Source organism: Pimephales promelas, chromosome 6 (assembly GCF_988280905.1).
Source record: "Pimephales promelas chromosome 6, fPimPro1.hap1.1, whole genome shotgun sequence".
Lineage (NCBI taxonomy): Eukaryota > Metazoa > Chordata > Actinopteri > Cypriniformes > Leuciscidae > Pimephales > Pimephales promelas.
The window spans coordinates 9702873-9729614 of NC_142774.1; the positions used below are offsets into that span (position 1 = coordinate 9702873).

The 26742-nt window shown below is 42.9% G+C and overlaps 1 protein-coding gene across 1 annotated transcript in view; it reads left to right on the forward strand.

Moving 5' to 3' along the window:
* The first annotated feature begins 382 nt into the window (after window positions 1-382).
* Window positions 383-26742, forward strand: part of LOC120491338 (uncharacterized) — a 52513-nt gene continuing 26153 nt past the window's right edge. The window contains exons 1-17 of the mRNA XM_089132656.1: window positions 383-416; window positions 1144-1438; window positions 2327-2935; window positions 3155-3388; window positions 3824-4426; window positions 5009-5251; window positions 6020-6369; window positions 7393-7870; window positions 7976-8662; window positions 8981-9250; window positions 9350-9787; window positions 10457-10713; window positions 11704-12082; window positions 12185-12430; window positions 12596-12654; window positions 12733-13470; window positions 14221-14820. Of these exons, the coding sequence (XP_088988782.1) occupies window positions 383-416; window positions 1144-1438; window positions 2327-2935; window positions 3155-3388; window positions 3824-4426; window positions 5009-5251; window positions 6020-6369; window positions 7393-7870; window positions 7976-8662; window positions 8981-9250; window positions 9350-9787; window positions 10457-10713; window positions 11704-12082; window positions 12185-12430; window positions 12596-12654; window positions 12733-13470; window positions 14221-14820 (6520 nt within the window). The remainder of the gene's footprint in view (window positions 417-1143; window positions 1439-2326; window positions 2936-3154; window positions 3389-3823; window positions 4427-5008; window positions 5252-6019; window positions 6370-7392; window positions 7871-7975; window positions 8663-8980; window positions 9251-9349; window positions 9788-10456; window positions 10714-11703; window positions 12083-12184; window positions 12431-12595; window positions 12655-12732; window positions 13471-14220; window positions 14821-26742) is intronic.

Here is a 26742-nt window from a genome sequence, read left to right on the forward strand (position 1 = left end):
GCTAAATATAGTGTAATTTCACCTGTGCCATTAATGTGTTTATAAGCAACTGTCAGGGCATGTCAGAACATCTCAAGGATCCCAAATACACCTTGGTCCCCAGAGGGTTAATGTCTTCTTTATCTTCATCTGATTTAATATAAGGCTGTGACTGGAAGTCAGTTGTAGTTCTTTGTTTCTGTTTCCTTCAGTGATTCTGCTTATTAACAGCAGATGTTTATCACTAATAATCAATCATCATCCAATTAGTCACTTAATGATCTCATTAACTTTAACACTCTGTAGAGTGGGAAATATGTACTCTGAGCAGTGTTGATTTAACCCTGGGGATTTTGCTGTGTTGAAACAAAACCTAATTATATTTGTTTTACTTTTAGGTATGATGGCAGAAGGAAATCTGTCCTTACCATATGTAAGTAAATATATGTTAAATAATTCAGTGCATTTAACATTAAATTTAAGGAAAATATAAGAGACTTAATAATACTATAATAGAAAAAGGAATATAAAAATAAGTGATATTTATAAGAACCAAAATTCAATTGATTATAAAAAAAGAAATAAAGAACAATGAAATATCTATTTTCACAGTATATTTGTGGTGGACGTTTTACGGATGTACGACAACACTGGCGACAAGCACCCCTCAAATATATTCAAACCTTGCGTCAACGTTGACAACTGATGCCGCAACTACAATTATTTATGACACCAGTACAACTGTTGGTGCAACAACAACAACAACAAATTTGGCATCCACAAGTAACCCTCCAACATCCTCAACTGTAGCAGAAACATTGACAACTGATGCTGGAACAACAACTATGTCTGACACAACAACAACTGTTGGTGAAACAACATCAACAACTTTGGCATCCACAAGTAACTCTCCAACATCCAAAGCCGTAACAATAACGTCAACAACTGATGCTGGAACAACAACAATTTCTGACACAACAACACCTATTGGTGAAACAACATCAACAACTTTGGCATCCACAAGTAACTCTCCAACATCCAAAGCCATAACAACAACGTCGACAACTGATGCTGGAACAACAACAATTTCTGACACAACAACACCTATTGGTGAAACAACATCAACAACTTTGGCATCCACAAGTAACCCTCCAACATCCAAAGCCGTAACAATAACGTCAACAACTGATGCTGGAACAACAACAATTTCTGACACAACAACAACAACTTTGGCATCCACAAGTAACCCTCCAACATCCAAAGCCGTAGCAACAACGTCGACAACTGATGCTGGAACAACAACAATTTCTGACACAACAACAACTGTTGGTGAAACAACATCAACAACTTTGGCATCCACAAGTAACCCCCCAACATCCTCAACTGTAGCACCAACATTGACAACTGATGCTGGAACAACAACTATGTCTGACACAACAACAACTGTTGGTGAAACAACATCAACAACTTTGGCATCCACAAGTAACCCTCCAACATCCAAAGCCGTAACAACAACGTCGACAACTGATGCTGGAACAACAACAATTTCTGACACAACAACAACAACTTTGGCATCCACAAGTAACACTCCAACATCCAAAGCCATAGCAACAACGTCGACAACTGATGCTGGAACAACAACAATTTCTGACACAACAACAACTGTTGGTGAAACAACATCAACAACTTTGGCATCCACAAGTAACCCCCCAACACCCTCAACTGTAGCACCAAAGACGACAACTGATGCTGGAACAACAACTATGTCTGACACAACAACAACTGTTGGCGAAACAACATCAACAACTTTGGCATCCACAAGTAACTCTCCAACATCCAAAGCCATAACAACAACGTCGACAACTGATGCTGGAACAACAACAATTTCTGACACAACACCTATTGGTGAAACAACATCAACAACTTTGGCATCCACAAGTAACCCTCCAACATCCAAAGCTGTAACAACAACGTCGACAACTGATGCTGGAACAACAACAATTTCTGACACAACAACAACAACTTTGGCATCCACAAGTAACCCCCCAACACCCTCAACTGTAGCACCAAAGTCGACAACTGATGCTGCAACAACAACTATGTCTGACACAACAACAACTGTTGGTGAAACAACAACAACAACTTTGGCATCCACAAGTAACCCTCCAACATCCAAAGCCGTAACAACAATGTCGACAACTGATGATGGAACAACAACAATTTCTGACACAACAACAACTTTGGCATCCACAAGTAACCCTCCAACATCCAAAGCCGTAGCAACAACGTCGACAACTGATGCTGGAACAACAACAATTTCTGAAACAAAAACAACTGTTGGTGGAACAACATCAACAACTTTGGCATCCACAAGTAACCCCCCAACATCCTCAACTGTAGCGCCAAAGTCGACAACTGATGCTGCAACAACAACTATGTCTGACACAACAACAACTGTTGGTGAAACAACATCAACAACTTTGGCATCCACAAGTAACCCTCCAACATCCAAAGCCGTAACAACAACGTCGACAACTGATGCTGGAACAACAACTATGTCTGACACAACAACAACTGTTGGTGAAACAACATCAACAACTTTGGCATCACCAAGTAACCCTCCAACATCCACAACTTTAGCACCAATATTGACAACTGATGCTGCAACAACAACTATGTCTGACACAACAACAACTGTTGGTGAAACAACAACAACAACAACAACTTTGGCATCCACAAGTAACCCCCCAACACCCTCAACTGTAGCACCAAAGTCGACAACTGATGCTGCAACAACAACTATGTCTGACACAACAACAACTGTTGGTGAAACAACAACAACAACTTTGGCATCCACAAGTAACCCCCCAACATCCTCAACTGTAGCACCAACATTGACAACTGATGCTGGAACAACAACTATGTCTGACACAACAACAACTGTTGGTGAAACAACATCAACAACTTTGGCATCCACAAGTAACCCTCCAACATCCAAAGCCGTAGCAACAACGTCGACAACTGATGCTGGAACAACAACAATTTCTGAAACAAAAACAACTGTTGGTGGAACAACATCAACAACTTTGGCATCCACAAGTAACCCTCCAACATCCAAAGCTGTAACAACAACGTCGACAACTGATGCTGGAACAACAACAATTTCTGACACAACAACTTTGGCATCCACAAGTAACTCCCCAACATCGTCAACTGTAGCACCAAAGTCGACAACTGATGCTGGAACAACAACTATGTCTGACACAACAACAACTGTTGGTGAAACAACATCAACAACTTTGGCATCCACAAGTAACCCTCCAACATCCTCAACTGTAGCACCATCATTGACAACTGATGCTGGAACAACAACTATGTCTGACACAACAACAACTGTTGGTGAAACAACATCAACAACTTTGGCATCCACAAGTAACCCTCCAACATCCACAGCCGTGACAACAACGTCGACAACTGATGCTGGAACAACAACATTTTCTGACACAACAGCAACAACTTTGGCATCCACAAGTAACGCCCCAACATCCTCAACTGTAGCACCAAAGTCGACAACTGATGCTGCAACAACAACTATGTCTGACACAACAACAACTGTTGGTGAAACAACAACAACTTTGGCATCCACAAGTAACCCTCCAACATCCAAAGCAGTAACAACAATGTCGACAACTGATGCTGGAACAACAACAGTTTCTGACACAACAACTTTGGCATCCACAAGTAACCCCCCAACATCCTCAACTGCTACAGTAGCACCAAAGTCGACAACTGATGCTGCAACAACAACTACGTCTGACACAACAACAACTGTTGGTAAAACAACAACAACAACAACTTTGGCATCCACAAATAACCCTCCAACATCCTCAACTGTAGCACCAAAGTCGACAACTGATGCTGCAACAACAACTATGTCTGACACAACAACAACTGTTGGTGAAACAACAACAACAACTTTGGCATCCACAAGTAACCCCCCAACATCGTCAACTGTAGCACCAAAGTCGACAACTGATGCTGGAACAACAACTATGTCTGACACAACAAAAACTGTTGGTGAAACAAAATCAACAACTTTGGCATCCACAAGTAACCCTCCAACATCCAAAGCCGTAACAACAAAGTCGACAACTGATGCTGGAACAACAACTATGTCTGACACAACAACAACTGTTGGTGAAACAACATCAACAACTTTGGCATCCACAAGTAACGCCCCAACATCCTCAACTGTAGCACCAAAGTCGACAACTGATGCTGCAACAACAACTATGTCTGACACAACAACAACTGTTGGTGAAACAACATCAACAACTTTGGCATCCACAAGTAACCCTCCAACATCCAAAGCCGTAACAACAACGTCGACAACTGATGCTGGAACAACAACTATGTCTGACACAACAACAACTGTTGGTGAAACAACATCAACAACTTTGGCATCACCAAGTAACCCTCCAACATTCACAACTTTAGCACCAATATTGACAACTGATGCTGCAACAACAACTATGTCTGACACAACAACAACTGTTGGTGAAACAACAACAACAACAACAACTTTGGCATCCACAAGTAACCCCCAAACATCGTCAACTGTAGCACCAAAGTCGACAACTGATGCTGGAACAACAACTATGTCTGACACAACAACAACAGTTGGTGAAACAACATCAACAACTTTGGCATCCACAAGTAACCCTCCAACATCCAAAGCCGTAACAACAACGTTGACAACTGATGCTGGAACAACAACAATTTCTGACACAACAACAACTGTTGGCGAAACAACATCAACAACTTTGGCATCCACAAGTAACTCTCCAACATCCAAAGCCATAACAACAACGTCGACAACTGATGCTGGAACAACAACAATTTCTGACACAACAACACCTATTGGTGAAACAACATCAACAACTTTGGCATCCACAAGTAACCCTCCAACATCCAAAGCTGTAACAACAACGTCGACAACTGATGCTGGAACAACAACAATTTCTGACACAACAACAACAACTTTGGCATCCACAAGTAACCCCCCAACACCCTCAACTGTAGCACCAAAGTCGACAACTGATGCTGCAACAACAACTATGTCTGACACAACAACAACTGTTGGTGAAACAACAACAACAACTTTGGCATCCACAAGTAACCCCCCAACATCCTCAACTGTAGCACCAACATTGACAACTGATGCTGGAACAACAACTATGTCTGACACAACAACAACTGTTGGTGAAACAACATCAACAACTTTGGCATCCACAAGTAACCCTCCAACATCCAAAGCCGTAGCAACAACGTCGACAACTGATGCTGGAACAACAACAATTTCTGAAACAAAAACAACTGTTGGTGGAACAACATCAACAACTTTGGCATCCACAAGTAACCCTCCAACATCCAAAGCTGTAACAACAACGTCTACAACTGATGCTGAAACAACAACAATTTCTGACACAACAACAACAACTTTGGCATCCACAAGTAACCCTCCAACATCCAAAGCCGTAGCAACAACGTCGACAACTGATGCTGGAACAACAACAATTTCTGACACAACAACAATTGTTGGTGAAACAACATCAACAACTTTGGCATCCACAAGTAACCCTCCAACATCCTCATCTTTAGCACCAAAGTCGACAACTGATGCTGCAACAACAACAACTATGTCTGACACAACAACAACTGTTGGTGAAACAACAACTTTGGCATCCACAAGTAACCCCCAAACATCCTCAACTGTAGCACAAAAGTCAACACCTGATGCTGGAACAACTATGTCTGACACAACAACAATTGTTGGTGAAACAACATCAACAACTTTGGCATCCACAAGTAACCCTCCAACATCCAAAGCCGTAGCAACAACGTCGACAACTGATGCTGGAACAACAACAATTTCTGACACAACAACAACAACTTTGGCATCCACAAGTAACACTCCAACATCCAAAGCCATAGCAACAACGTCGACAACTGATGCTGGAACAACAACAATTTCTGACACAACAGCAACAACTTTGGCATCAACAAGTAACCCTCCAACATCCTCATCTTTAGCACCAACATTGACAACTGATGCTGGAACAACAACTATGTCTGACACAACAACAACTGTTGGTGAAACAACATCAACAACTTTGGCATCCACAAGTAACCCCCCAACACCCTCAACTGTAGCACCAAAGACGACAACTGATGTTGGAACAACAAGTATGTCTGACACAACAACAACTGTTGGTGAAGCAACATCAACAACTTTGGCATCCACAAGTAACCCTCCAACATCCACAACAGTAGCACCAACGTCGAAAACTAATGTTGGAACAACAACTATGTCTGACACAACAAGTGTTGGTGAAACAACAGCAACAACTTTTGCATCCACAAGTAACCCTCCAACATCCTCATCTGTAGCACCAACATTGACAACTGATGCTGGAACAACAACTATGCCTGACACAACAAAAACTGTTGGTGAAACAAAATCAACAACTTTGGCATCCACAAGTAACGCCCCAACATCCTCAACTGTAGCACCAACATTGACAACTGATGCTGGAACAACAACTATGCCTGACACAACAAAAACTGTTGGTGAAACAACATCAACAACTTTGGCATCCACAAGTAACCCTCCAACATCCTCATCTGTAGCACCAACATTGACAACTGATGCTGGAACAACAACTATGCCTGACACAACAAAAACTGTTGGTGAAACAACATCAACAACTTTGGCATCCACAAGTAACCCTCCAACATCCACAGCCGTGACAACAACGTCGACAACTGATGCTGGAACAACAACAATTTCTGACACAACAACTTTGGCATCCACAAGTAACCCCGCAACATCCTCAACTGTAGCACCAAAGTCGACAACTGATGCTGGAACAACAACTATGTCTGACACAACAACAACTGTTGGTGAAACAACATCAACAACTTTGGCATCCACAAGTAACCCTCCAACATCCACAGCCGTGACAACAACGTCGACAACTGATGCTGGAACAACAACATTTTCTGACACAACAGCAACAACTTTGGCATCCACAAGTAACCCTCCAACATCCTCATCTGTAGCACCAACATTGACAACTGATGCTGGAACAACAACTATGTCTGACACAACAACAACTGTTGGTGAAACAACATCAACAACTTTGGCATCCACAAGTAACGCCCCAACATCCTCAACTGTAGCACCATCATTGCCAACTGATGCTGGAACAACAACTATGTCTGACACAACAACAACTGTTGGTGAAACAACATCAACAACTTTGGCATCCACAAGTAACCCTCCAACATCCACAGCCGTGACAACAACGTCGACAACTGATGCTGGAACAACAACAATTTCTGACACAACAGCAACAACTTTGGCATCAACAAGTAACCCTCCAACATCCTCATCTTTAGCACCAGCATTGACAACTGATGCTGGAACAACAACTATGTCTGACACAACAACAACTGTTGGTGAAACAACATCAACAACTTTGGCATCCACAAGTAACGCCCCAACATCATCAACTGTAGCACCAAAGTCGACAACTGATGCTGCAACAACAACTATGTCTGACACAACAACAACTGTTGGTGAAACAACATCAACAACTTTGGCATCCACAAGTAACCCTCCAACATCCTCATCTGTAGCACCATCATTGCCAACTGATGCTGGAACAACAACTATGTCTGACACAACAACAACTTTTGGTGAAACAACATCAACAACTTTGGCATCCACAAGTAACCCTCCAACATCCAAAGCCGTAACAACAACGTCTACAACTGATGCTGGAACAACAACTATGTCTGACACAACAACAACTGTTGGTGAAACAACATCAACAACTTTGGCATCCACAAGTAACCCTCCAACATCCAAAGCCGTAACAACAACGTCTACAACTGATGCTGGAACAACAACAATTTCTGACACAACAACAACAACTTTGGCATCCACAAGTAACCCTCCAACATCCAAAGCCGTAGCAACAACGTCGACAACTGATGCTGGAACAACAACAATTTCTGACACAACAACAATTGTTGGTGAAACAACATCAACAACTTTGGCATCCACAAGTAACCCCCCAACACCCTCAACTGTAGCACCAAAGTCGACAACTGATGCTGCAACAACAACTATGTCTGACACAACAACAACTGTTGGTGAAACAACAACTTTGGCATCCACAAGTAACCCCCAAACATCCTCAACTGTAGCACCAAAGTCAACACCTGATGCTGCAACAACAACTATGTCTGACACAACAACAACTGTTGGTGAAACAACATCAACAACTTTGGCATCCACAAGTAACCCTCCAACATCCAAAGCTGTAACAACAACGTCGACAACTGATGCTGGAACAACAACAATTTCTGACACAACAACAACAACTTTGGCATCCACAAGTAACCCCCCAACACCCTCAACTGTAGCACCAAAGTCGACAACTGATGCTGCAACAACAACTATGTCTGACACAACAACAACTGTTGGTGAAACAACAACAACAACTTTGGCATCCACAAGTAACCCCCCAACATCCTCAACTGTAGCACCAACATTGACAACTGATGCTGGAACAACAACTATGTCTGACACAACAATAACTGTTGGTGAAACAACATCAACAACTTTGGCATACACAAGTAACCCTCCAACATCCAAAGCCGTAACAACAACGTCGACAACTGATGCTGGAACAACAACAATTTCTGACACAACAACAACAACTTTGGCATCCACAAGTAACCCTCCAACATCCAAAGCCGTAGCAACAACGTCGACAACTGATGCTGGAACAACAACAATTTCTGAAACAAAAACAACTGTTGGTGGAACAACATCAACAACTTTGGCATCCACAAGTAACCCTCCAACATCCAAAGCCGTAACAACAACGTCGACAACTGATGCTGGAACAACAACAATTTCTGACACAACAACTTTGGCATCCACAAGTAACCCCCCAACATCGTCAACTGTAGCACCAAAGTCGACAACTGATGCTGGAACAACAACTATTTCTGACACAACAACAACTGTTGGTGAAACAACATCAACAACTTTGGCATCCACAAGTAACGCCCCAACATCCTCAACTGTAGCACCAAAGTCGACAACTGATGCTGCAACAACAACTATGTCTGACAAAACAACAACTGTTGGTGAAACAACATCAACAACTTTGGCATCCACAAGTAACCCTCCAACATCCACAGCCGTGACAACAACGTCGACAACTGATGCTGGAACAACAACATTTTCTGACACAACAGCAACAACTTTGGCATCCACAAGTAACGCCCCAACATCCTCATCTGTAGCACCAACATTGACAACTGATGCTGGAACAACAACTATGTCTGACACAACAACAACTGTTGGTGAAACAACATCAACAACTTTGGCATCCACAAGTAACCCTCCAACATCCAAAGCCGTAGCAACAACGTCGACAACTGATGCTGGAACAACAACAATTTCTGACACAACAACAATTGTTGGTGAAACAACATCAACAACTTTGGCATCCACAAGTAACCCTCCAACATCCTCATCTTTAGCACCAAAGTCGACAACTGATGCTGCAACAACAACTATGTCTGACACAACAACAACTGTTGGTGAAACAACAACTTTGGCATCCACAAGTAACCCCCAAACATCCTCAACTGTAGCACCAAAGTCAACACCTGATGCTGGAACAACAACTATGTCTGACACAACAACAACTGTTGGTGAAACAACATCAACAACTTTGGCATCCACAAGTAACCCTCCAACATCCACAACTTTAGCACCAATATTGACAACTGATGCTGGAACAACAACAATTTCTGACACAACAACAACAACTTTGGCATCCACAAGTAACCCTCCAACATCCAAAGCCGTAGCAACAACGTCGACAACTGATGCTGGAACAACAACAATTTCTGACACAACAACAATTGTTGGTGAAACAACATCAACAACTTTGGCATCCACAAGTAACCCCCCAACATCCTCAACTGTAGCACCAAAGTCGACAACTGATGCTGCAAGAACAACTATGTCTGACACAACAACAACTGTTGGTGAAACAACTTTGGCATCCACAAGTAACCCCCAAACATCCTCAACTGTAGCACCAAAGTCAACACCTGATGCTGGAACAACAACTATGTCTGACACAACAACAACTGTTGGTGAAACAACATCAACAACTTTGGCATCCACAAGTAACCCTCCAACATCCAAAGCCGTAGCAACAACGTCGACAACTGATGCTGGAACAACAACAATTTTTGAAACAAAAACAACTGTTGGTGGAACAACATCAACAACTTTGGCATCCACAAGTAACCCTCCAACATCCAAAGCTGTAACAACAACGTCGACAACTGATGCTGGAACAACAACAATTTCTGACACAACAACTTTGGCATCCACAAGTAACCCCCCAACATCGTCAACTGTAGCACCAAAGTCGACAACTGATGCTGGAACAACAACTATGTCTGACACAACAACAACTGTTGGTGAAACAACATCAACAACTTTGGCATCCACAAGTAACCCTCCAACATCCTCAACTGTAGCACCATCATTGACAACTGATGCTGGAACAACAACTATGTCTGACACAACAACAACTGTTGGTGAAACAACATCAACAACTTTGGCATCCACAAGTAACCCTCCAACATCCACAGCCGTGACAACAACGTCGACAACTGATGCTGGAACAACAACATTTTCTGACACAACAGCAACAACTTTGGCATCCACAAGTAACCCTCCAACATCCACAACAGTAGCACCAACGTCGAAAACTAATGTTGGAACAACAACTATGTCTGACACAACAAGTGTTGGTGAAACAACAGCAACAACTTTTGCATCCACAAGTAACCCTCCAACATCCTCATCTGTAGCACCAACATTGACAACTGATGCTGGAACAACAACTATGCCTGACACAACAAAAACTGTTGGTGAAACAAAATCAACAACTTTGGCATCCACAAGTAACGCCCCAACATCCTCAACTGTAGCACAAAAGTCGACAACTGATGCTGCAACAACAACTATGTCTGACACAACAACAACTGTTGGTGAAACAACATCAACAACTTTGGCATCCACAAGTAACCCTCCAACATCCACAGCCGTGACAACAACGTCGACAACTGATGCTGGAACAACAACATTTTCTGACACAACAGCAACAACTTTGGCATCCACAAGTAACCCTCCAACATCCTCATCTGTAGCACCAACATTGACAACTGATGCTGGAACAACAACTATGTCTGACACAACAACAACTGTTGGTGAAACAACATCAACAACTTTGGCATCCACAAGTAACGCCCCAACATCCTCAACTGTAGCACCATCATTGCCAACTGATGCTGGAACAACAACTATGTCTGACACAACAACAACTGTTGGTGAAACAACATCAACAACTTTGGCATCCACAAGTAACCCTCCAACATCCTCATCTGTAGCACCATCATTGCCAACTGATGCTGGAACAACAACTATGTCTGACACAACAACAACTGTTGGTGAAACAACATCAACAACTTTGGCATCCACAAGTAACCCTCCAACATCCAAAGCCGTAGCAACAACGTCGACAACTGATGCTGGAACAACAACAATTTCTGACACAGCAACAATTGTTGGTGAAACAACATCAACAACTTTGGCATCCACAAGTAACCCTCCAACATCCTCAACTGTAGCAGCACCAAAGTCAACACCTGATGCTGGAACAACAACTATGTCTGACACAACAACAACTGTTGGTGAAACAACAACTTTGGCATCCACAAGTAACCCTCCAACATCCTCATCTGTAGCACCATCATTGCCAACTGATGCTGGAACAACAACTATGTCTGTCACAACAACAACTTTTGGTGAAACAACATCAACAACTTTGGCATCCACAAGTAACCCTCCAACATCCAAAGCCGTAACAACAACGTCTACAACTGATGCTGGAACAACAACTATGTCTGACTCAACAACAACTGTTGGTGAAACAACATCAACAACTTTGGCATCCACAAGTAACCCTCCAACATCCAAAGCCGTAACAACAACGTCTACAACTGATGCTGAAACAACAACAATTTCTGACACAACAACAACAACTTTGGCATCCACAAGTAACCCTCCAACATCCAAAGCCGTAGCAACAACGTCGACAACTGATGCTGGAACAACAACAATTTCTGACACAACAACAATTGTTGGTGAAACAACATCAACAACTTTGGCATCCACAAGTAACCCTCCAACATCCTCATCTTTAGCACCAAAGTCGACAACTGATGCTGCAACAACAACTATGTCTGACACAACAACAACTGTTGGTGAAACAACAACTTTGGCATCCACAAGTAACCCCCAAACATCCTCAACTGTAGCACAAAAGTCAACACCTGATGCTGGAACAACTATGTCTGACACAACAACAATTGTTGGTGAAACAACATCAACAACTTTGGCATCCACAAGTAACCCTCCAACATCCAAAGCCGTAGCAACAACGTCGACAACTGATGCTGGAACAACAACAATTTCTGACACAACAACAACAACTTTGGCATCCACAAGTAACACTCCAACATCCAAAGCCATAGCAACAACGTCGACAACTGATGCTGGAACAACAACAATTTCTGACACAACAGCAACAACTTTGGCATCAACAAGTAACCCTCCAACATCCTCATCTTTAGCACCAACATTGACAACTGATGCTGGAACAACAACTATGTCTGACACAACAACAACTGTTGGTGAAACAACATCAACAACTTTGGCATCCACAAGTAACCCCCCAACACCCTCAACTGTAGCACCAAAGACGACAACTGATGTTGGAACAACAACTATGTCTGACACAACAACAACTGTTGGCGAAACAACATCAACAACTTTGGCATCCACAAGTAACGCCCCAACATCCTCAACTGTAGCACCAAAGTCGACAACTGATGCTGCAACAACAACTATGTCTGACACAACAACAACTGTTGGTGAAGCAACATCAACAACTTTGGCATCCACAAGTAACCCTCCAACATCCACAACAGTAGCACCAACGTCGAAAACTAATGTTGGAACAACAACTATGTCTGACACAACAAGTGTTGGTGAAACAACAGCAACAACTTTTGCATCCACAAGTAACCCTCCAACATCCTCATCTGTAGCACCAACATTGACAACTGATGCTGGAACAACAACTATGCCTGACACAACAAAAACTGTTGGTGAAACAAAATCAACAACTTTGGCATCCACAAGTAACGCCCCAACATCCTCAACTGTAGCACCAACATTGACAACTGATGCTGGAACAACAACTATGCCTGACACAACAAAAACTGTTGGTGAAACAACATCAACAACTTTGGCATCCACAAGTAACCCTCCAACATCCTCATCTGTAGCACCAACATTGACAACTGATGCTGGAACAACAACTATGCCTGACACAACAAAAACTGTTGGTGAAACAACATCAACAACTTTGGCATCCACAAGTAACCCTCCAACATCCACAGCCGTGACAACAACGTCGACAACTGATGCTGGAACAACAACAATTTCTGACACAACAACTTTGGCATCCACAAGTAACCCCGCAACATCCTCAACTGTAGCACCAAAGTCGACAACTGATGCTGGAACAACAACTATGTCTGACACAACAACAACTGTTGGTGAAACAACATCAACAACTTTGGCATCCACAAGTAACCCTCCAACATCCACAGCAGTGACAACAACGTCGACAACTGATGCTGGAACAACAACATTTTCTGACACAACAGCAACAACTTTGGCATCCACAAGTAACCCTCCAACATCCTCATCTGTAGCACCAACATTGACAACTGATGCTGGAACAACAACTATGTCTGACACAACAACAACTGTTGGTGAAACAACATCAACAACTTTGGCATCCACAAGTAACGCCCCAACATCCTCAACTGTAGCACCATCATTGCCAACTGATGCTGGAACAACAACTATGTCTGACACAACAACAACTGTTGGTGAAACAACATCAACAACTTTGGCATCCACAAGTAACCCTCCAACATCCACAGCCGTGACAACAACGTCGACAACTGATGCTGGAACAACAACAATTTCTGACACAACAGCAACAACTTTGGCATCAACAAGTAACCCTCCAACATCCTCATCTTTAGCACCAGCATTGACAACTGATGCTGGAACAACAACTATGTCTGACACAACAACAACTGTTGGTGAAACAACATCAACAACTTTGGCATCCACAAGTAACGCCCCAACATCATCAACTGTAGCACCAAAGTCGACAACTGATGCTGCAACAACAACTATGTCTGACACAACAACAACTGTTGGTGAAACAACATCAACAACTTTGGCATCCACAAGTAACCCTCCAACATCCTCATCTGTAGCACCATCATTGCCAACTGATGCTGGAACAACAACTATGTCTGACACAACAACAACTTTTGGTGAAACAACATCAACAACTTTGGCATCCACAAGTAACCCTCCAACATCCAAAGCCGTAACAACAACGTCTACAACTGATGCTGGAACAACAACTATGTCTGACACAACAACAACTGTTGGTGAAACAACATCAACAACTTTGGCATCCACAAGTAACCCTCCAACATCCAAAGCCGTAACAACAACGTCTACAACTGATGCTGGAACAACAACAATTTCTGACACAACAACAACAACTTTGGCATCCACAAGTAACCCTCCAACATCCAAAGCCGTAGCAACAACGTCGACAACTGATGCTGGAACAACAACAATTTCTGACACAACAACAATTGTTGGTGAAACAACATCAACAACTTTGGCATCCACAAGTAACCCCCCAACACCCTCAACTGTAGCACCAAAGTCGACAACTGATGCTGCAACAACAACTATGTCTGACACAACAACAACTGTTGGTGAAACAACAACTTTGGCATCCACAAGTAACCCCCAAACATCCTCAACTGTAGCACCAAAGTCAACACCTGATGCTGCAACAACAACTATGTCTGACACAACAACAACTGTTGGTGAAACAACATCAACAACTTTGGCATCCACAAGTAACCCTCCAACATCCAAAGCTGTAACAACAACGTCGACAACTGATGCTGGAACAACAACAATTTCTGACACAACAACAACAACTTTGGCATCCACAAGTAACCCCCCAACACCCTCAACTGTAGCACCAAAGTCGACAACTGATGCTGCAACAACAACTATGTCTGACACAACAACAACTGTTGGTGAAACAACAACAACAACTTTGGCATCCACAAGTAACCCCCCAACATCCTCAACTGTAGCACCAACATTGACAACTGATGCTGGAACAACAACTATGTCTGACACAACAATAACTGTTGGTGAAACAACATCAACAACTTTGGCATACACAAGTAACCCTCCAACATCCAAAGCCGTAACAACAACGTCGACAACTGATGCTGGAACAACAACAATTTCTGACACAACAACAACAACTTTGGCATCCACAAGTAACCCTCCAACATCCAAAGCCGTAGCAACAACGTCGACAACTGATGCTGGAACAACAACAATTTCTGAAACAAAAACAACTGTTGGTGGAACAACATCAACAACTTTGGCATCCACAAGTAACCCTCCAACATCCAAAGCCGTAACAACAACGTCGACAACTGATGCTGGAACAACAACAATTTCTGACACAACAACTTTGGCATCCACAAGTAACCCCCCAACATCGTCAACTGTAGCACCAAAGTCGACAACTGATGCTGGAACAACAACTATTTCTGACACAACAACAACTGTTGGTGAAACAACATCAACAACTTTGGCATCCACAAGTAACGCCCCAACATCCTCAACTGTAGCACCAAAGTCGACAACTGATGCTGCAACAACAACTATGTCTGACACAACAACAACTGTTGGTGAAACAACATCAACAACTTTGGCATCCACAAGTAACCCTCCAACATCCACAGCCGTGACAACAACGTCGACAACTGATGCTGGAACAACAACATTTTCTGACACAACAGCAACAACTTTGGCATCCACAAGTAACGCCCCAACATCCTCATCTGTAGCACCAACATTGACAACTGATGCTGGAACAACAACTATGTCTGACACAACAACAACTGTTGGTGAAACAACATCAACAACTTTGGCATCCACAAGTAACCCTCCAACATCCAAAGCCGTAGCAACAACGTCGACAACTGATGCTGGAACAACAACAATTTCTGACACAACAACAATTGTTGGTGAAACAACATCAACAACTTTGGCATCCACAAGTAACCCTCCAACATCCTCATCTTTAGCACCAAAGTCGACAACTGATGCTGCAACAACAACTATGTCTGACACAACAACAACTGTTGGTGAAACAACAACTTTGGCATCCACAAGTAACCCCCAAACATCCTCAACTGTAGCACCAAAGTCAACACCTGATGCTGGAACAACAACTATGTCTGACACAACAACAACTGTTGGTGAAACAACATCAACAACTTTGGCATCCACAAGTAACCCTCCAACATCCACAACTTTAGCACCAATATTGACAACTGATGCTGGAACAACAACAATTTCTGACACAACAACAACAACTTTGGCATCCACAAGTAACCCTCCAACATCCAAAGCCGTAGCAACAACGTCGACAACTGATGCTGGAACAACAACAATTTCTGACACAACAACAATTGTTGGTGAAACAACATCAACAACTTTGGCATCCACAAGTAACCCCCCAACATCCTCAACTGTAGCACCAAAGTCGACAACTGATGCTGCAAGAACAACTATGTCTGACACAACAACAACTGTTGGTGAAACAACAACTTTGGCATCCACAAGTAACCCCCAAACATCCTCAACTGTAGCACCAAAGTCAACACCTGATGCTGGAACAACAACTATGTCTGACACAACAACAACTGTTGGTGAAACAACATCAACAACTTTGGCATCCACAAGTAACCCTCCAACATCCAAAGCTGTAACAACAACGTCGACAACTGATGCTGGAACAACAACAATTTCTGACACAACAACAACAACTTTGGCATCCACAAGTAACCCCCCAACACCCTCAACTGTAGCACCAAAGTCGACAACTGATGCTGCAACAACAACTATGTCTGACACAACAACAACTGTTGGTGAAACAACAACAACAACTTTGGCATCCACAAGTAACCCCCCAACATCCTCAACTGTAGCACCAACATTGACAACTGATGCTGGAACAACAACTATGTCTGACACAACAACAACTGTTGGTGAAACAACATCAACAACTTTGGCATACACAAGTAACCCTCCAACATCCAAAGCCGTAACAACAACGTTGACAACTGATGCTGGAACAACAACAATTTCTGACACAACAACAACAACTTTGGCATCCACAAGTAACAATCCAACATCCAAAGCCGTAGCAACAACGTCGACAACTGATGCTGAAACAACAACAATTTCTGAAACAAAAACAACTGTTGGTGGAACAACATCAACAACTTTGGCATCCACAAGTAACCCTCCAACATCCAAAGCCGTAACAACAACGTCGACAACTGATGCTGGAACAACAACAATTTCTGACACAACAACTTTGGCATCCACAAGTAACCCCCCAACATCGTCAACTGTAGCACCAAAGTCGACAACTGATGCTGGAACAACAACTATTTCTGACACAACAACAACTGTTGGTGAAACAACATCAACAACTTTGGCATCCACAAGTAACGCCCCAACATCCTCAACTGTAGCACCATCATTGCCAACTGATGCTGGAACAACAACTATGTCTGACACAACAACAACTGTTGGTGAAACAACATCAACAACTTTGGCATCCACAAGTAACCCTCCAACATCCACAGCCGTGACAACAACGTCGACAACTGATGCTGGAACAACAACAATTTCTGACACAACAGCAACAACTTTGGCATCCACAAGTAACCCTCCAACATCCTCATCTGTAGCACCAACATTGACAACTGATGCTGGAACAACAACTATGTCTGACACAACAACAACTGTTGGTGAAACAACATCAACAACTTTGGCATCCACAAGTAACCCTCCAACATCCACAGCCGTGACAACAACGTCGACAACTGATGCTGGAACAACAACAATTTCTGACACAACAGCAACAACTTTGACATCAACAAGTAACCCTCCAACATCCTCATCTTTAGCACCAACATTGACAACTGATGCTGGAACAACAACTATGTCTGACACAACAACAACTGTTGGTGAAACAACATCAACAACTTTGGCATCCACAAGTAACGCCCCAACATCATCAACTGTAGCACCATCATTGCCAACTGATGCTGGAACAACAACTATGTCTGACACAACAACAACTGTTGGTGAAACAACATCAACAACTTTGACATCAACAAGTAACCCTCCAACATCCTCATCTTTAGCACCAACATTGACAACTGATGCTGGAACAACAACTATGTCTGACACAACAACAACTGTTGGTGAAACAACATCAACAACTTTGGCATCCACAAGTAACGCCCCAACATCCTCAACTGTAGCACCATCATTGCCAACTGATGCTGGAACAACAACTATGTCTGACACAACAACAACTGTTGGTGAAACAACATCAACAACTTTGACATCAACAAGTAACCCTCCAACATCCTCATCTTTAGCACCAACATTGACAACTGATGCTGGAACAACAACTATGTCTGACACAACAACAACTGTTGTTGAAACAACATCAACAACTTTGGCATCCACAAGTAACCCTCCAACATCCAAAGCCGTAACAACAACGTCTACAACTGATGCTGGAACAACAACAATTTCTGACACAACAACAACAACTTTGGCATCCACAAGTAACCCTCCAACATCCAAAGCCGTAGCAACAACGTCGACAACTGATGCTGGAACAACAACAATTTCTGACACAACAACAATTGTTGGTGAAACAACATCAACAACTTTGGCATCCACAAGTAACCCTCCAACATCCTCATCTTTAGCACCAAAGTCGACAACTGATGCTGCAACAACAACTATGTCTGACACAACAACAACTGTTGGTGAAACAACAACTTTGGCATCCACAAGTAACCCCCAAACATCCTCAACTGTAGCACCAAAGTCAACACCTGATGCTGGAACAACAACTATGTCTGACACAACAACAACTGTTGGTGAAACAACATCAACAACTTTGGCATCCACAAGTAACCCTCCAACATCCAAAGCTGTAGCAACAACGTCGACAACTGATGCTGGAACAACAACAATTTCTGACACAACAACAACAACTTTGGCATCCACAAGTAACACTCCAACATCCAAAGCCATAGCAACAACGTCGACAACTGATGCTGGAACAACAACAATTTCTGACACAACAACAACTGTTGGTGAAACAACATCAACAACTTTGGCATCCACAAGTAACCCCCCAACACCCTCAACTGTAGCACCAAAGACGACAACTGATGCTGGAACAACAACTATGTCTGACACAACAACAAATGTTGGCGAAACAACATCAACAACTTTGGCATCCACAAGTAACGCCCCAACATCCTCAACTGTAGCACCAAAGTCGACAACTGATGCTGCAACAACAACTATGTCTGACACAACAACAACTGTTGGTGAAGCAACATCAACAACTTTGGCATCCACAAGTAACCCTCCAACATCCACAACAGTAGCACCAACGTCGAAAACTAATGTTGGAACAACAACTATGTCTGACACAACAAGTGTTGGTGAAACAACAGCAACAACTTTTGCATCCACAAGTAACCCTCCAACATCCTCATCTGTAGCACCAACATTGACAACTGATGCTGGAACAACAACTACGCCTGACACAACAAAAACTGTTGGTGAAACAAAATCAACAACTTTGGCATCCACAAGTAACGCCCCAACATCCTCAACTGTAGCACAAAAGTCGACAACTGATGCTGCAACAACAATTTTGTCTGACACAACAACAACTGTTGGTGAAACAACATCAACAACTTTGGCATCCACAAGTAACCCTCCAACATCCACAGCCGTGACAACAACGTCGACAACTGATGCTGGAACAACAACAATTTCTGACACAACAACTTTGGCATCCACAAGTAACCCCCCAACATCCTCAACTGTAGCACCAAAGTCGACAACTGATGCTGGAACAACAACTATGTCTGACACAACAACAACTGTTGGTGAAACAACATCAACAACTTTGGCATCCACAAGTAACCCTCCAACATCCACAGCCGTGACAACAACGTCGACAACTGATGCTGGAACAACAACATTTTCTGACACAACAGCAACAACTTTGGCATCCACAAGTAACCCTCCAACATCCTCATCTGTAGCACCAACATTGACAACTGATGCTGGAACAACAACTATGTCTGACACAACAACAACTGTTGGTGAAACAACATCAACAACTTTGGCATCCACAAGTAACGCCCCAACATCCTCAACTGTAGCACCATCTTTGCCAACTGATGCTGGAACAACAACTATGTCTGACACAACAACAACTGTTGGTGAAACAACATCAACAACTTTGGCATCCACAAGTAACCCTCCAACATCCACAGCCGTGACAACAACGTCGACAACTGATGCTGGAACAACAACAATTTCTGACACAACAGCAACATCTTTGGCATCAACAAGTAACCCTCCAACATCCTCATCTTTAGCACCAACATTGACAACTGATGCTGGAACAACAACTATGTCTGACACAACAACAACTGTTGGTGAAACAACATCAACAACTTTGGCATCCACAAGTAACGCCCCAACATCATCAACTGTAGCACCAAAGTCGACAACTGATGCTGCAACAACAACTATGTCTGACACAACAACAACTGTTGGTGAAACAACATCAACAACTTTGGCATCCACAAGTAACCCTCCAACATCCTCAACTGTAGCACCAAAGTTGACAACTGATGCTGCAACAACAACTATGTCTGACACAACAACAACTGTTGGTGAAACAACAACTTGGGCATCCACAAGTAACCCCCAAACATCCTCAACTGTAGCACCAAAGTCAACACCTGATGCTGGAACAACAACTATGTCTGACACAACAACAACTGTTGGTGAAACAACATCAACAACTTTGGCATCCACAAGTAACCCTCCAACATCCAAAGCCGTAACAACAACGTCTACAACTGATGCTGGAACAACAACAATTTCTGACACAACAACAACAACTTTGGCATCCACAAGTAACCCTCCAACATCCAAAGCCGTAGCAACAACGTCGACAACTGATGCTGGAACAACAACAATTTCTGACACAACAACAATTGTTGGTGAAACAACATCAACAACTTTGGCATCCACAAGTAACCCCCCAACATCCTCAACTGTAGCACCAAAGTCGACAACTGATGCTGCAACAACAACTATGTCTGACACAACAACAACTGTTGGTGAAACAACAACTTGGGCATCCACAAGTAACCCCCAAACATCCTCAACTGTAGCACCAAAGTCAACACCTGATGCTGGAACAACAACTATGTCTGACACAACAACAACTGTTGGTGAAACAACATCAACAACTTTGGCATCCACAAGTAACCCTCCAACATCCACAACTGTAGCACCAAAGTCGACAACTGATGCTGGAACAACAACTATGTCTGACACAACAACAACTGTTGGTGAAACAACATCAACAATTTTGGCATCCACAAGTAACCCCCCAACATCCTCAACTGTAGCACCAAAGTCGACAACTGATGCTGGAACAACAACTATGTCTGACACAACAACTGTTGGTGAAACAACATCAACAACTTTGGCATCCACAAGTAACCCTCCAACATCCTCATCTGTAGCACCAAAGTCGACAACTGATGCTGCAACAACAACTATGTCTGACACAACAACAACTGTTGGTGAAACAACAACTTTGGCATCCACAAGTAACCCCCCAACATCCTCAACTGTAGCACCAAAGTCGACAACTGATGCTGGAACAACAACTATGTCTGACACAACAACAACTGTTGGTGAAACAACAACAACAACCTTGGCATCCACAAGTAACCCTCCAACATCCTCATCTGTAGCACCAAAGTCGACAACTGATGCTGCAACAACAACTATGTCTGACACAACAACAACTGTTGGTGAAACAACAACTTTGGCATCCACAAGTAACCCCCCAACATCCACAACTGTAGCACCAAAGTCGACAACTGATGCTGGAACAACAACTATGTCTGACACAACAACAACTGTTGGTGAAACAACAACTTGGGCATCCACAAGTAACCCCCAAACATCCTCAACTGTAGCACCAAAGTCGACAACTGATGCTGCAACAACAACTATGTCTGACACAACAACAACTGTTGGTGAAACAACAACTTGGGCATCCACAAGTAACCCCCAAACATCCTCAACTGTAGCACCAAAGTCAACACCTGATGCTGGAACAACAACTATGTCTGACACAACAACAACTGTTGGTGAAACAACAACAACAACCTTGGCATCCACAAGTAACCCCCCAACATCCAAAGCCGTAGCAACAACGTCGACAACTGATGCTGGAACAACAACAATTTCTGACACAACAACAACTGTTGGTGAAACAACATCAACAATTTTGGCATCCACAAGTAACCCCCCAACATCCTCAACTGTAGCACCAAAGTCGACAACTGATGCTGGAACAACAACTATGTCTGACACAACAACTGTTGGTGAAACAACATCAACAACTTTGGCATCCACAAGTAACCCTCCAACATCCTCATCTGTAGCACCAAAGTCGACAACTGATGCTGCAACAACAACTATGTCTGACACAACAACAACTGTTGGTGAAACAACAACTTTGGCATCCACAAGTAACCCCCCAACATCCTCAACTGTAGCACCAAAGTCGACAACTGATGCTGGAACAACAACTATGTCTGACACAACAACAACTGTTGGTGAAACAACAACAACAACCTTGGCATCCACAAGTAACCCCCCAACATCCACAACTGTAGCACCAAAGTCGACAACTGATGCTGGAACAACAACTATGTCTGACACAACAACAACTGTTGGTGAAACAACATCAACAACTTTGGCATCCACAAGTTACTCTCCAACATCCAAAGCCGTAATAACAACGTCGACAACTGATGCTGGAACAACAACAATTTCTGACACAACAACAACAACAACTTTGGCATCCACAAGTAACCCTTCAACATCCTCAACTGTAGCACCAAAGTCGACAACTGATGCTGGAACAACAACTATGTCTGACACAATAACATCTGTTGGTGAAACAACAACAACAACAACTTTGGCATCCACAAGTAACCCCCCAAAATCCTCAACTGTAGCACCAAAGTCGACAGCTGATGCTGGAACAACAACTATGTCTGACACAACAACAACTGTTGGTGAAACAACATCAACAATTTTGGCATCCACAAGTAACCCCCCAACATCCTCAACTGTAGCACCAACATTGACAACTGATGCTGGAACAACAACTATGTCTGACACAACAACAACTGTTGGTGAAACAACAACAACAACAACTTTGGCATCCACAAGTAACCCCCCAACATCCTCAACTGTAGCACCAAAGTCGACAACTGATGCTGGAACAACAACTATGTCTGACACAACAACAACTGTTGGTGAAACAACATCAACAACTTTGGCATCCACAAGTAACCCCCCAACATCCTCAACTGTAGCACCAACATTGACAACTGATGCTGGAACAACAACTATGTCTGACACAACAACAACTGTTGGTGAAACAACAACAACAACAACTTTGGCATCCACAAGTAACCCTCCAACATCCACAACTGTAGCACCAACATTGACAACTGATGCTGGAACAACAACTATGTCTGACACAACAACAACTGTTGGTGAAACAACATCAACAACTTTTGCATCCACAAGTAACCCTCCAACATCCAAAGCCGTAACAACAACGTCGACAACTGATGCTGGAACAACAACAATTTCTGACACAACAACAACAACTTGGGCATCCACAAGTAACCCTCCAACATCCAAAGCCGTAGCAACAACGTCGACAACTGATGCTGGAACAACAACAATTTCTGACACAACAACAACTGTTGGTGAAACAACATCAACCACTTTGGCATCCACAAGTAACCCTCCAACATCCAAAGCCGTAACAACAACGTCGACAACTGATGCTGGAACAACAACAATTTCTGACACAACAACTTTGGCATCCACAAGTAACCCCCCAACATCCTCAACTGTAGCACCAAAGTCGACAACTGATGCTGGAACAACAACTATGTCTGACACAACAACAACTGTTGGTGAAACAACATCAACAACTTTGGCATCCACAAGTAACCCTCCAACATCCAAAGCCGTAACAACAACGTCGACAAATGATGCTGGAACAACAACAATTTCTGACACAACAACAACAACTTTGGCATCCACAAGTAACCCTCCAACATCCTCATCTGTAGCACCATCATTGCCAACTGATGCTGGAACAACAACTATGTCTGACACAACAACAACTGTTGGTGAAACAACATCAACAACTTTGGCATCCACAAGTAACCCTCCAACATCCTCATCTGTAGCACCATCATTGCCAACTGATGCTGGAACAACAACTATGTCTGACACAACAACAACTGTTGGTGAAACAACATCAACAACTTTGGCATCCACAAGTAACCCTCCAACATCTTCATCTGTTGCACCATCCTTGCCAACTGATGCTAGAACAACAACTATGTCTGACACAACAACAACTGTTGGTGAAACAACATCAACAACTTTGGCATCCACAAGTAACCCTCCAACATCTTCATCTGTTGCACCATCCTTGCCAACTGATGCTGGAACAACAACTATGTCTGACACAACAACAACTGTTGGTGAAACAACATCAATAACTTTGGCATCCACAAGTAACGCCCCAACATCCTCAACTGTAGCACCAAAGTCGACAACTGATGCTGGAACAACAACTATGTCTGACACAACAACAACTTTTGGTGAAACAACATCAACAACTTTGGCATCCACAAGTAACCCTCCAACATCCAAAGCCGTAACAACAACGTCTACAACTGATGCTGGAACAACAACAATTTCTGACACAACAACAACAACTTTGGCATCCACAAGTAACCCTCCAACATCCAAAGCCGTAGCAACAACGTCGACAACTGATGCTGGAACAACAACAATTTCTGACACAACAACAATTGTTGGTGAAACAACATCAACAACTTTGGCATCCACAAGTAACCCCCCAACATCCTCAACTGTAGCACCAAAGTCGACAACTGATGCTGCAACAACAACTATGTCTGACACAACAACAACTGTTGCTGAAACAACAACTTTGGCATCCACAAGTAACCCCCAAACATCCTCAACTGTAGCACCAAAGTCAACACCTGATGCTGGAACAACAACTATGTCTGACACAACAACAACTGTTGGTGAAACAACATCAACAACTTTGGCATCCACAAGTAACCCTCCAACATCCAAAGCTGTAACAACAACGTCGACAACTGATGCTGGAACAACAACAATTTCTGACACAACAACAACAACTTTGGCATCCACAAGTAACCCCCCAACACCCTCAACTGTAGCACCAAAGTCGACAACTGATGCTGCAACAACAACTATGTCTGACACAACAACAACTGTTGGTGAAACAACAACAACAACTTTGGCATCCACAAGTAACCCCCCAACATCCTCAACTGTAGCACCAACATTGACAACTGATGCTGGAACAACAACTATGTCTGACACAACAATAACTGTTGGTGAAACAACATCAACAACTTTGGCATACACAAGTAACCCTCCAACATCCAAAGCCGTAACAACAACGTCGACAACTGATGCTGGAACAACAACAATTTCTGACACAACAACAACAACTTTGGCATCCACAAGTAACCCTCCAACATCCAAAGCCGTAGCAACAACGTCGACAACTGATGCTGGAACAACAACAATTTCTGAAACAAAAACAACTGTTGGTGGAACAACATCAACAACTTTGGCATCCACAAGTAACCCTCCAACATCCAAAGCCGTAACAACAACGTCGACAACTGATGCTGGAACAACAACAATTTCTGACACAACAACTTTGGCATCCACAAGTAACCCCCCAACATCGTCAACTGTAGCACCAAAGTCGACAACTGATGCTGGAACAACAACTATTTCTGACACAACAACAACTGTTGGTGAAACAACATCAACAACTTTGGCATCCACAAGTAACGCCCCAACATCCTCAACTGTAGCACCAAAGTCGACAACTGATGCTGCAACAACAACTATGTCTGACACAACAACAACTTTTGGTGAAACAACATCAACAACTTTGGCATCCACAAGTAACCCTCCAACATCCACAGCCGTGACAACAACGTCGTCAACTGATGCTGGAACAACAACATTTTCTGACACAACAGCAACAACTTTGGCATCCACAAGTAACGCCCCAACATCCTCATCTGTAGCACCAACATTGACAACTGATGCTGGAACAACAACTATGT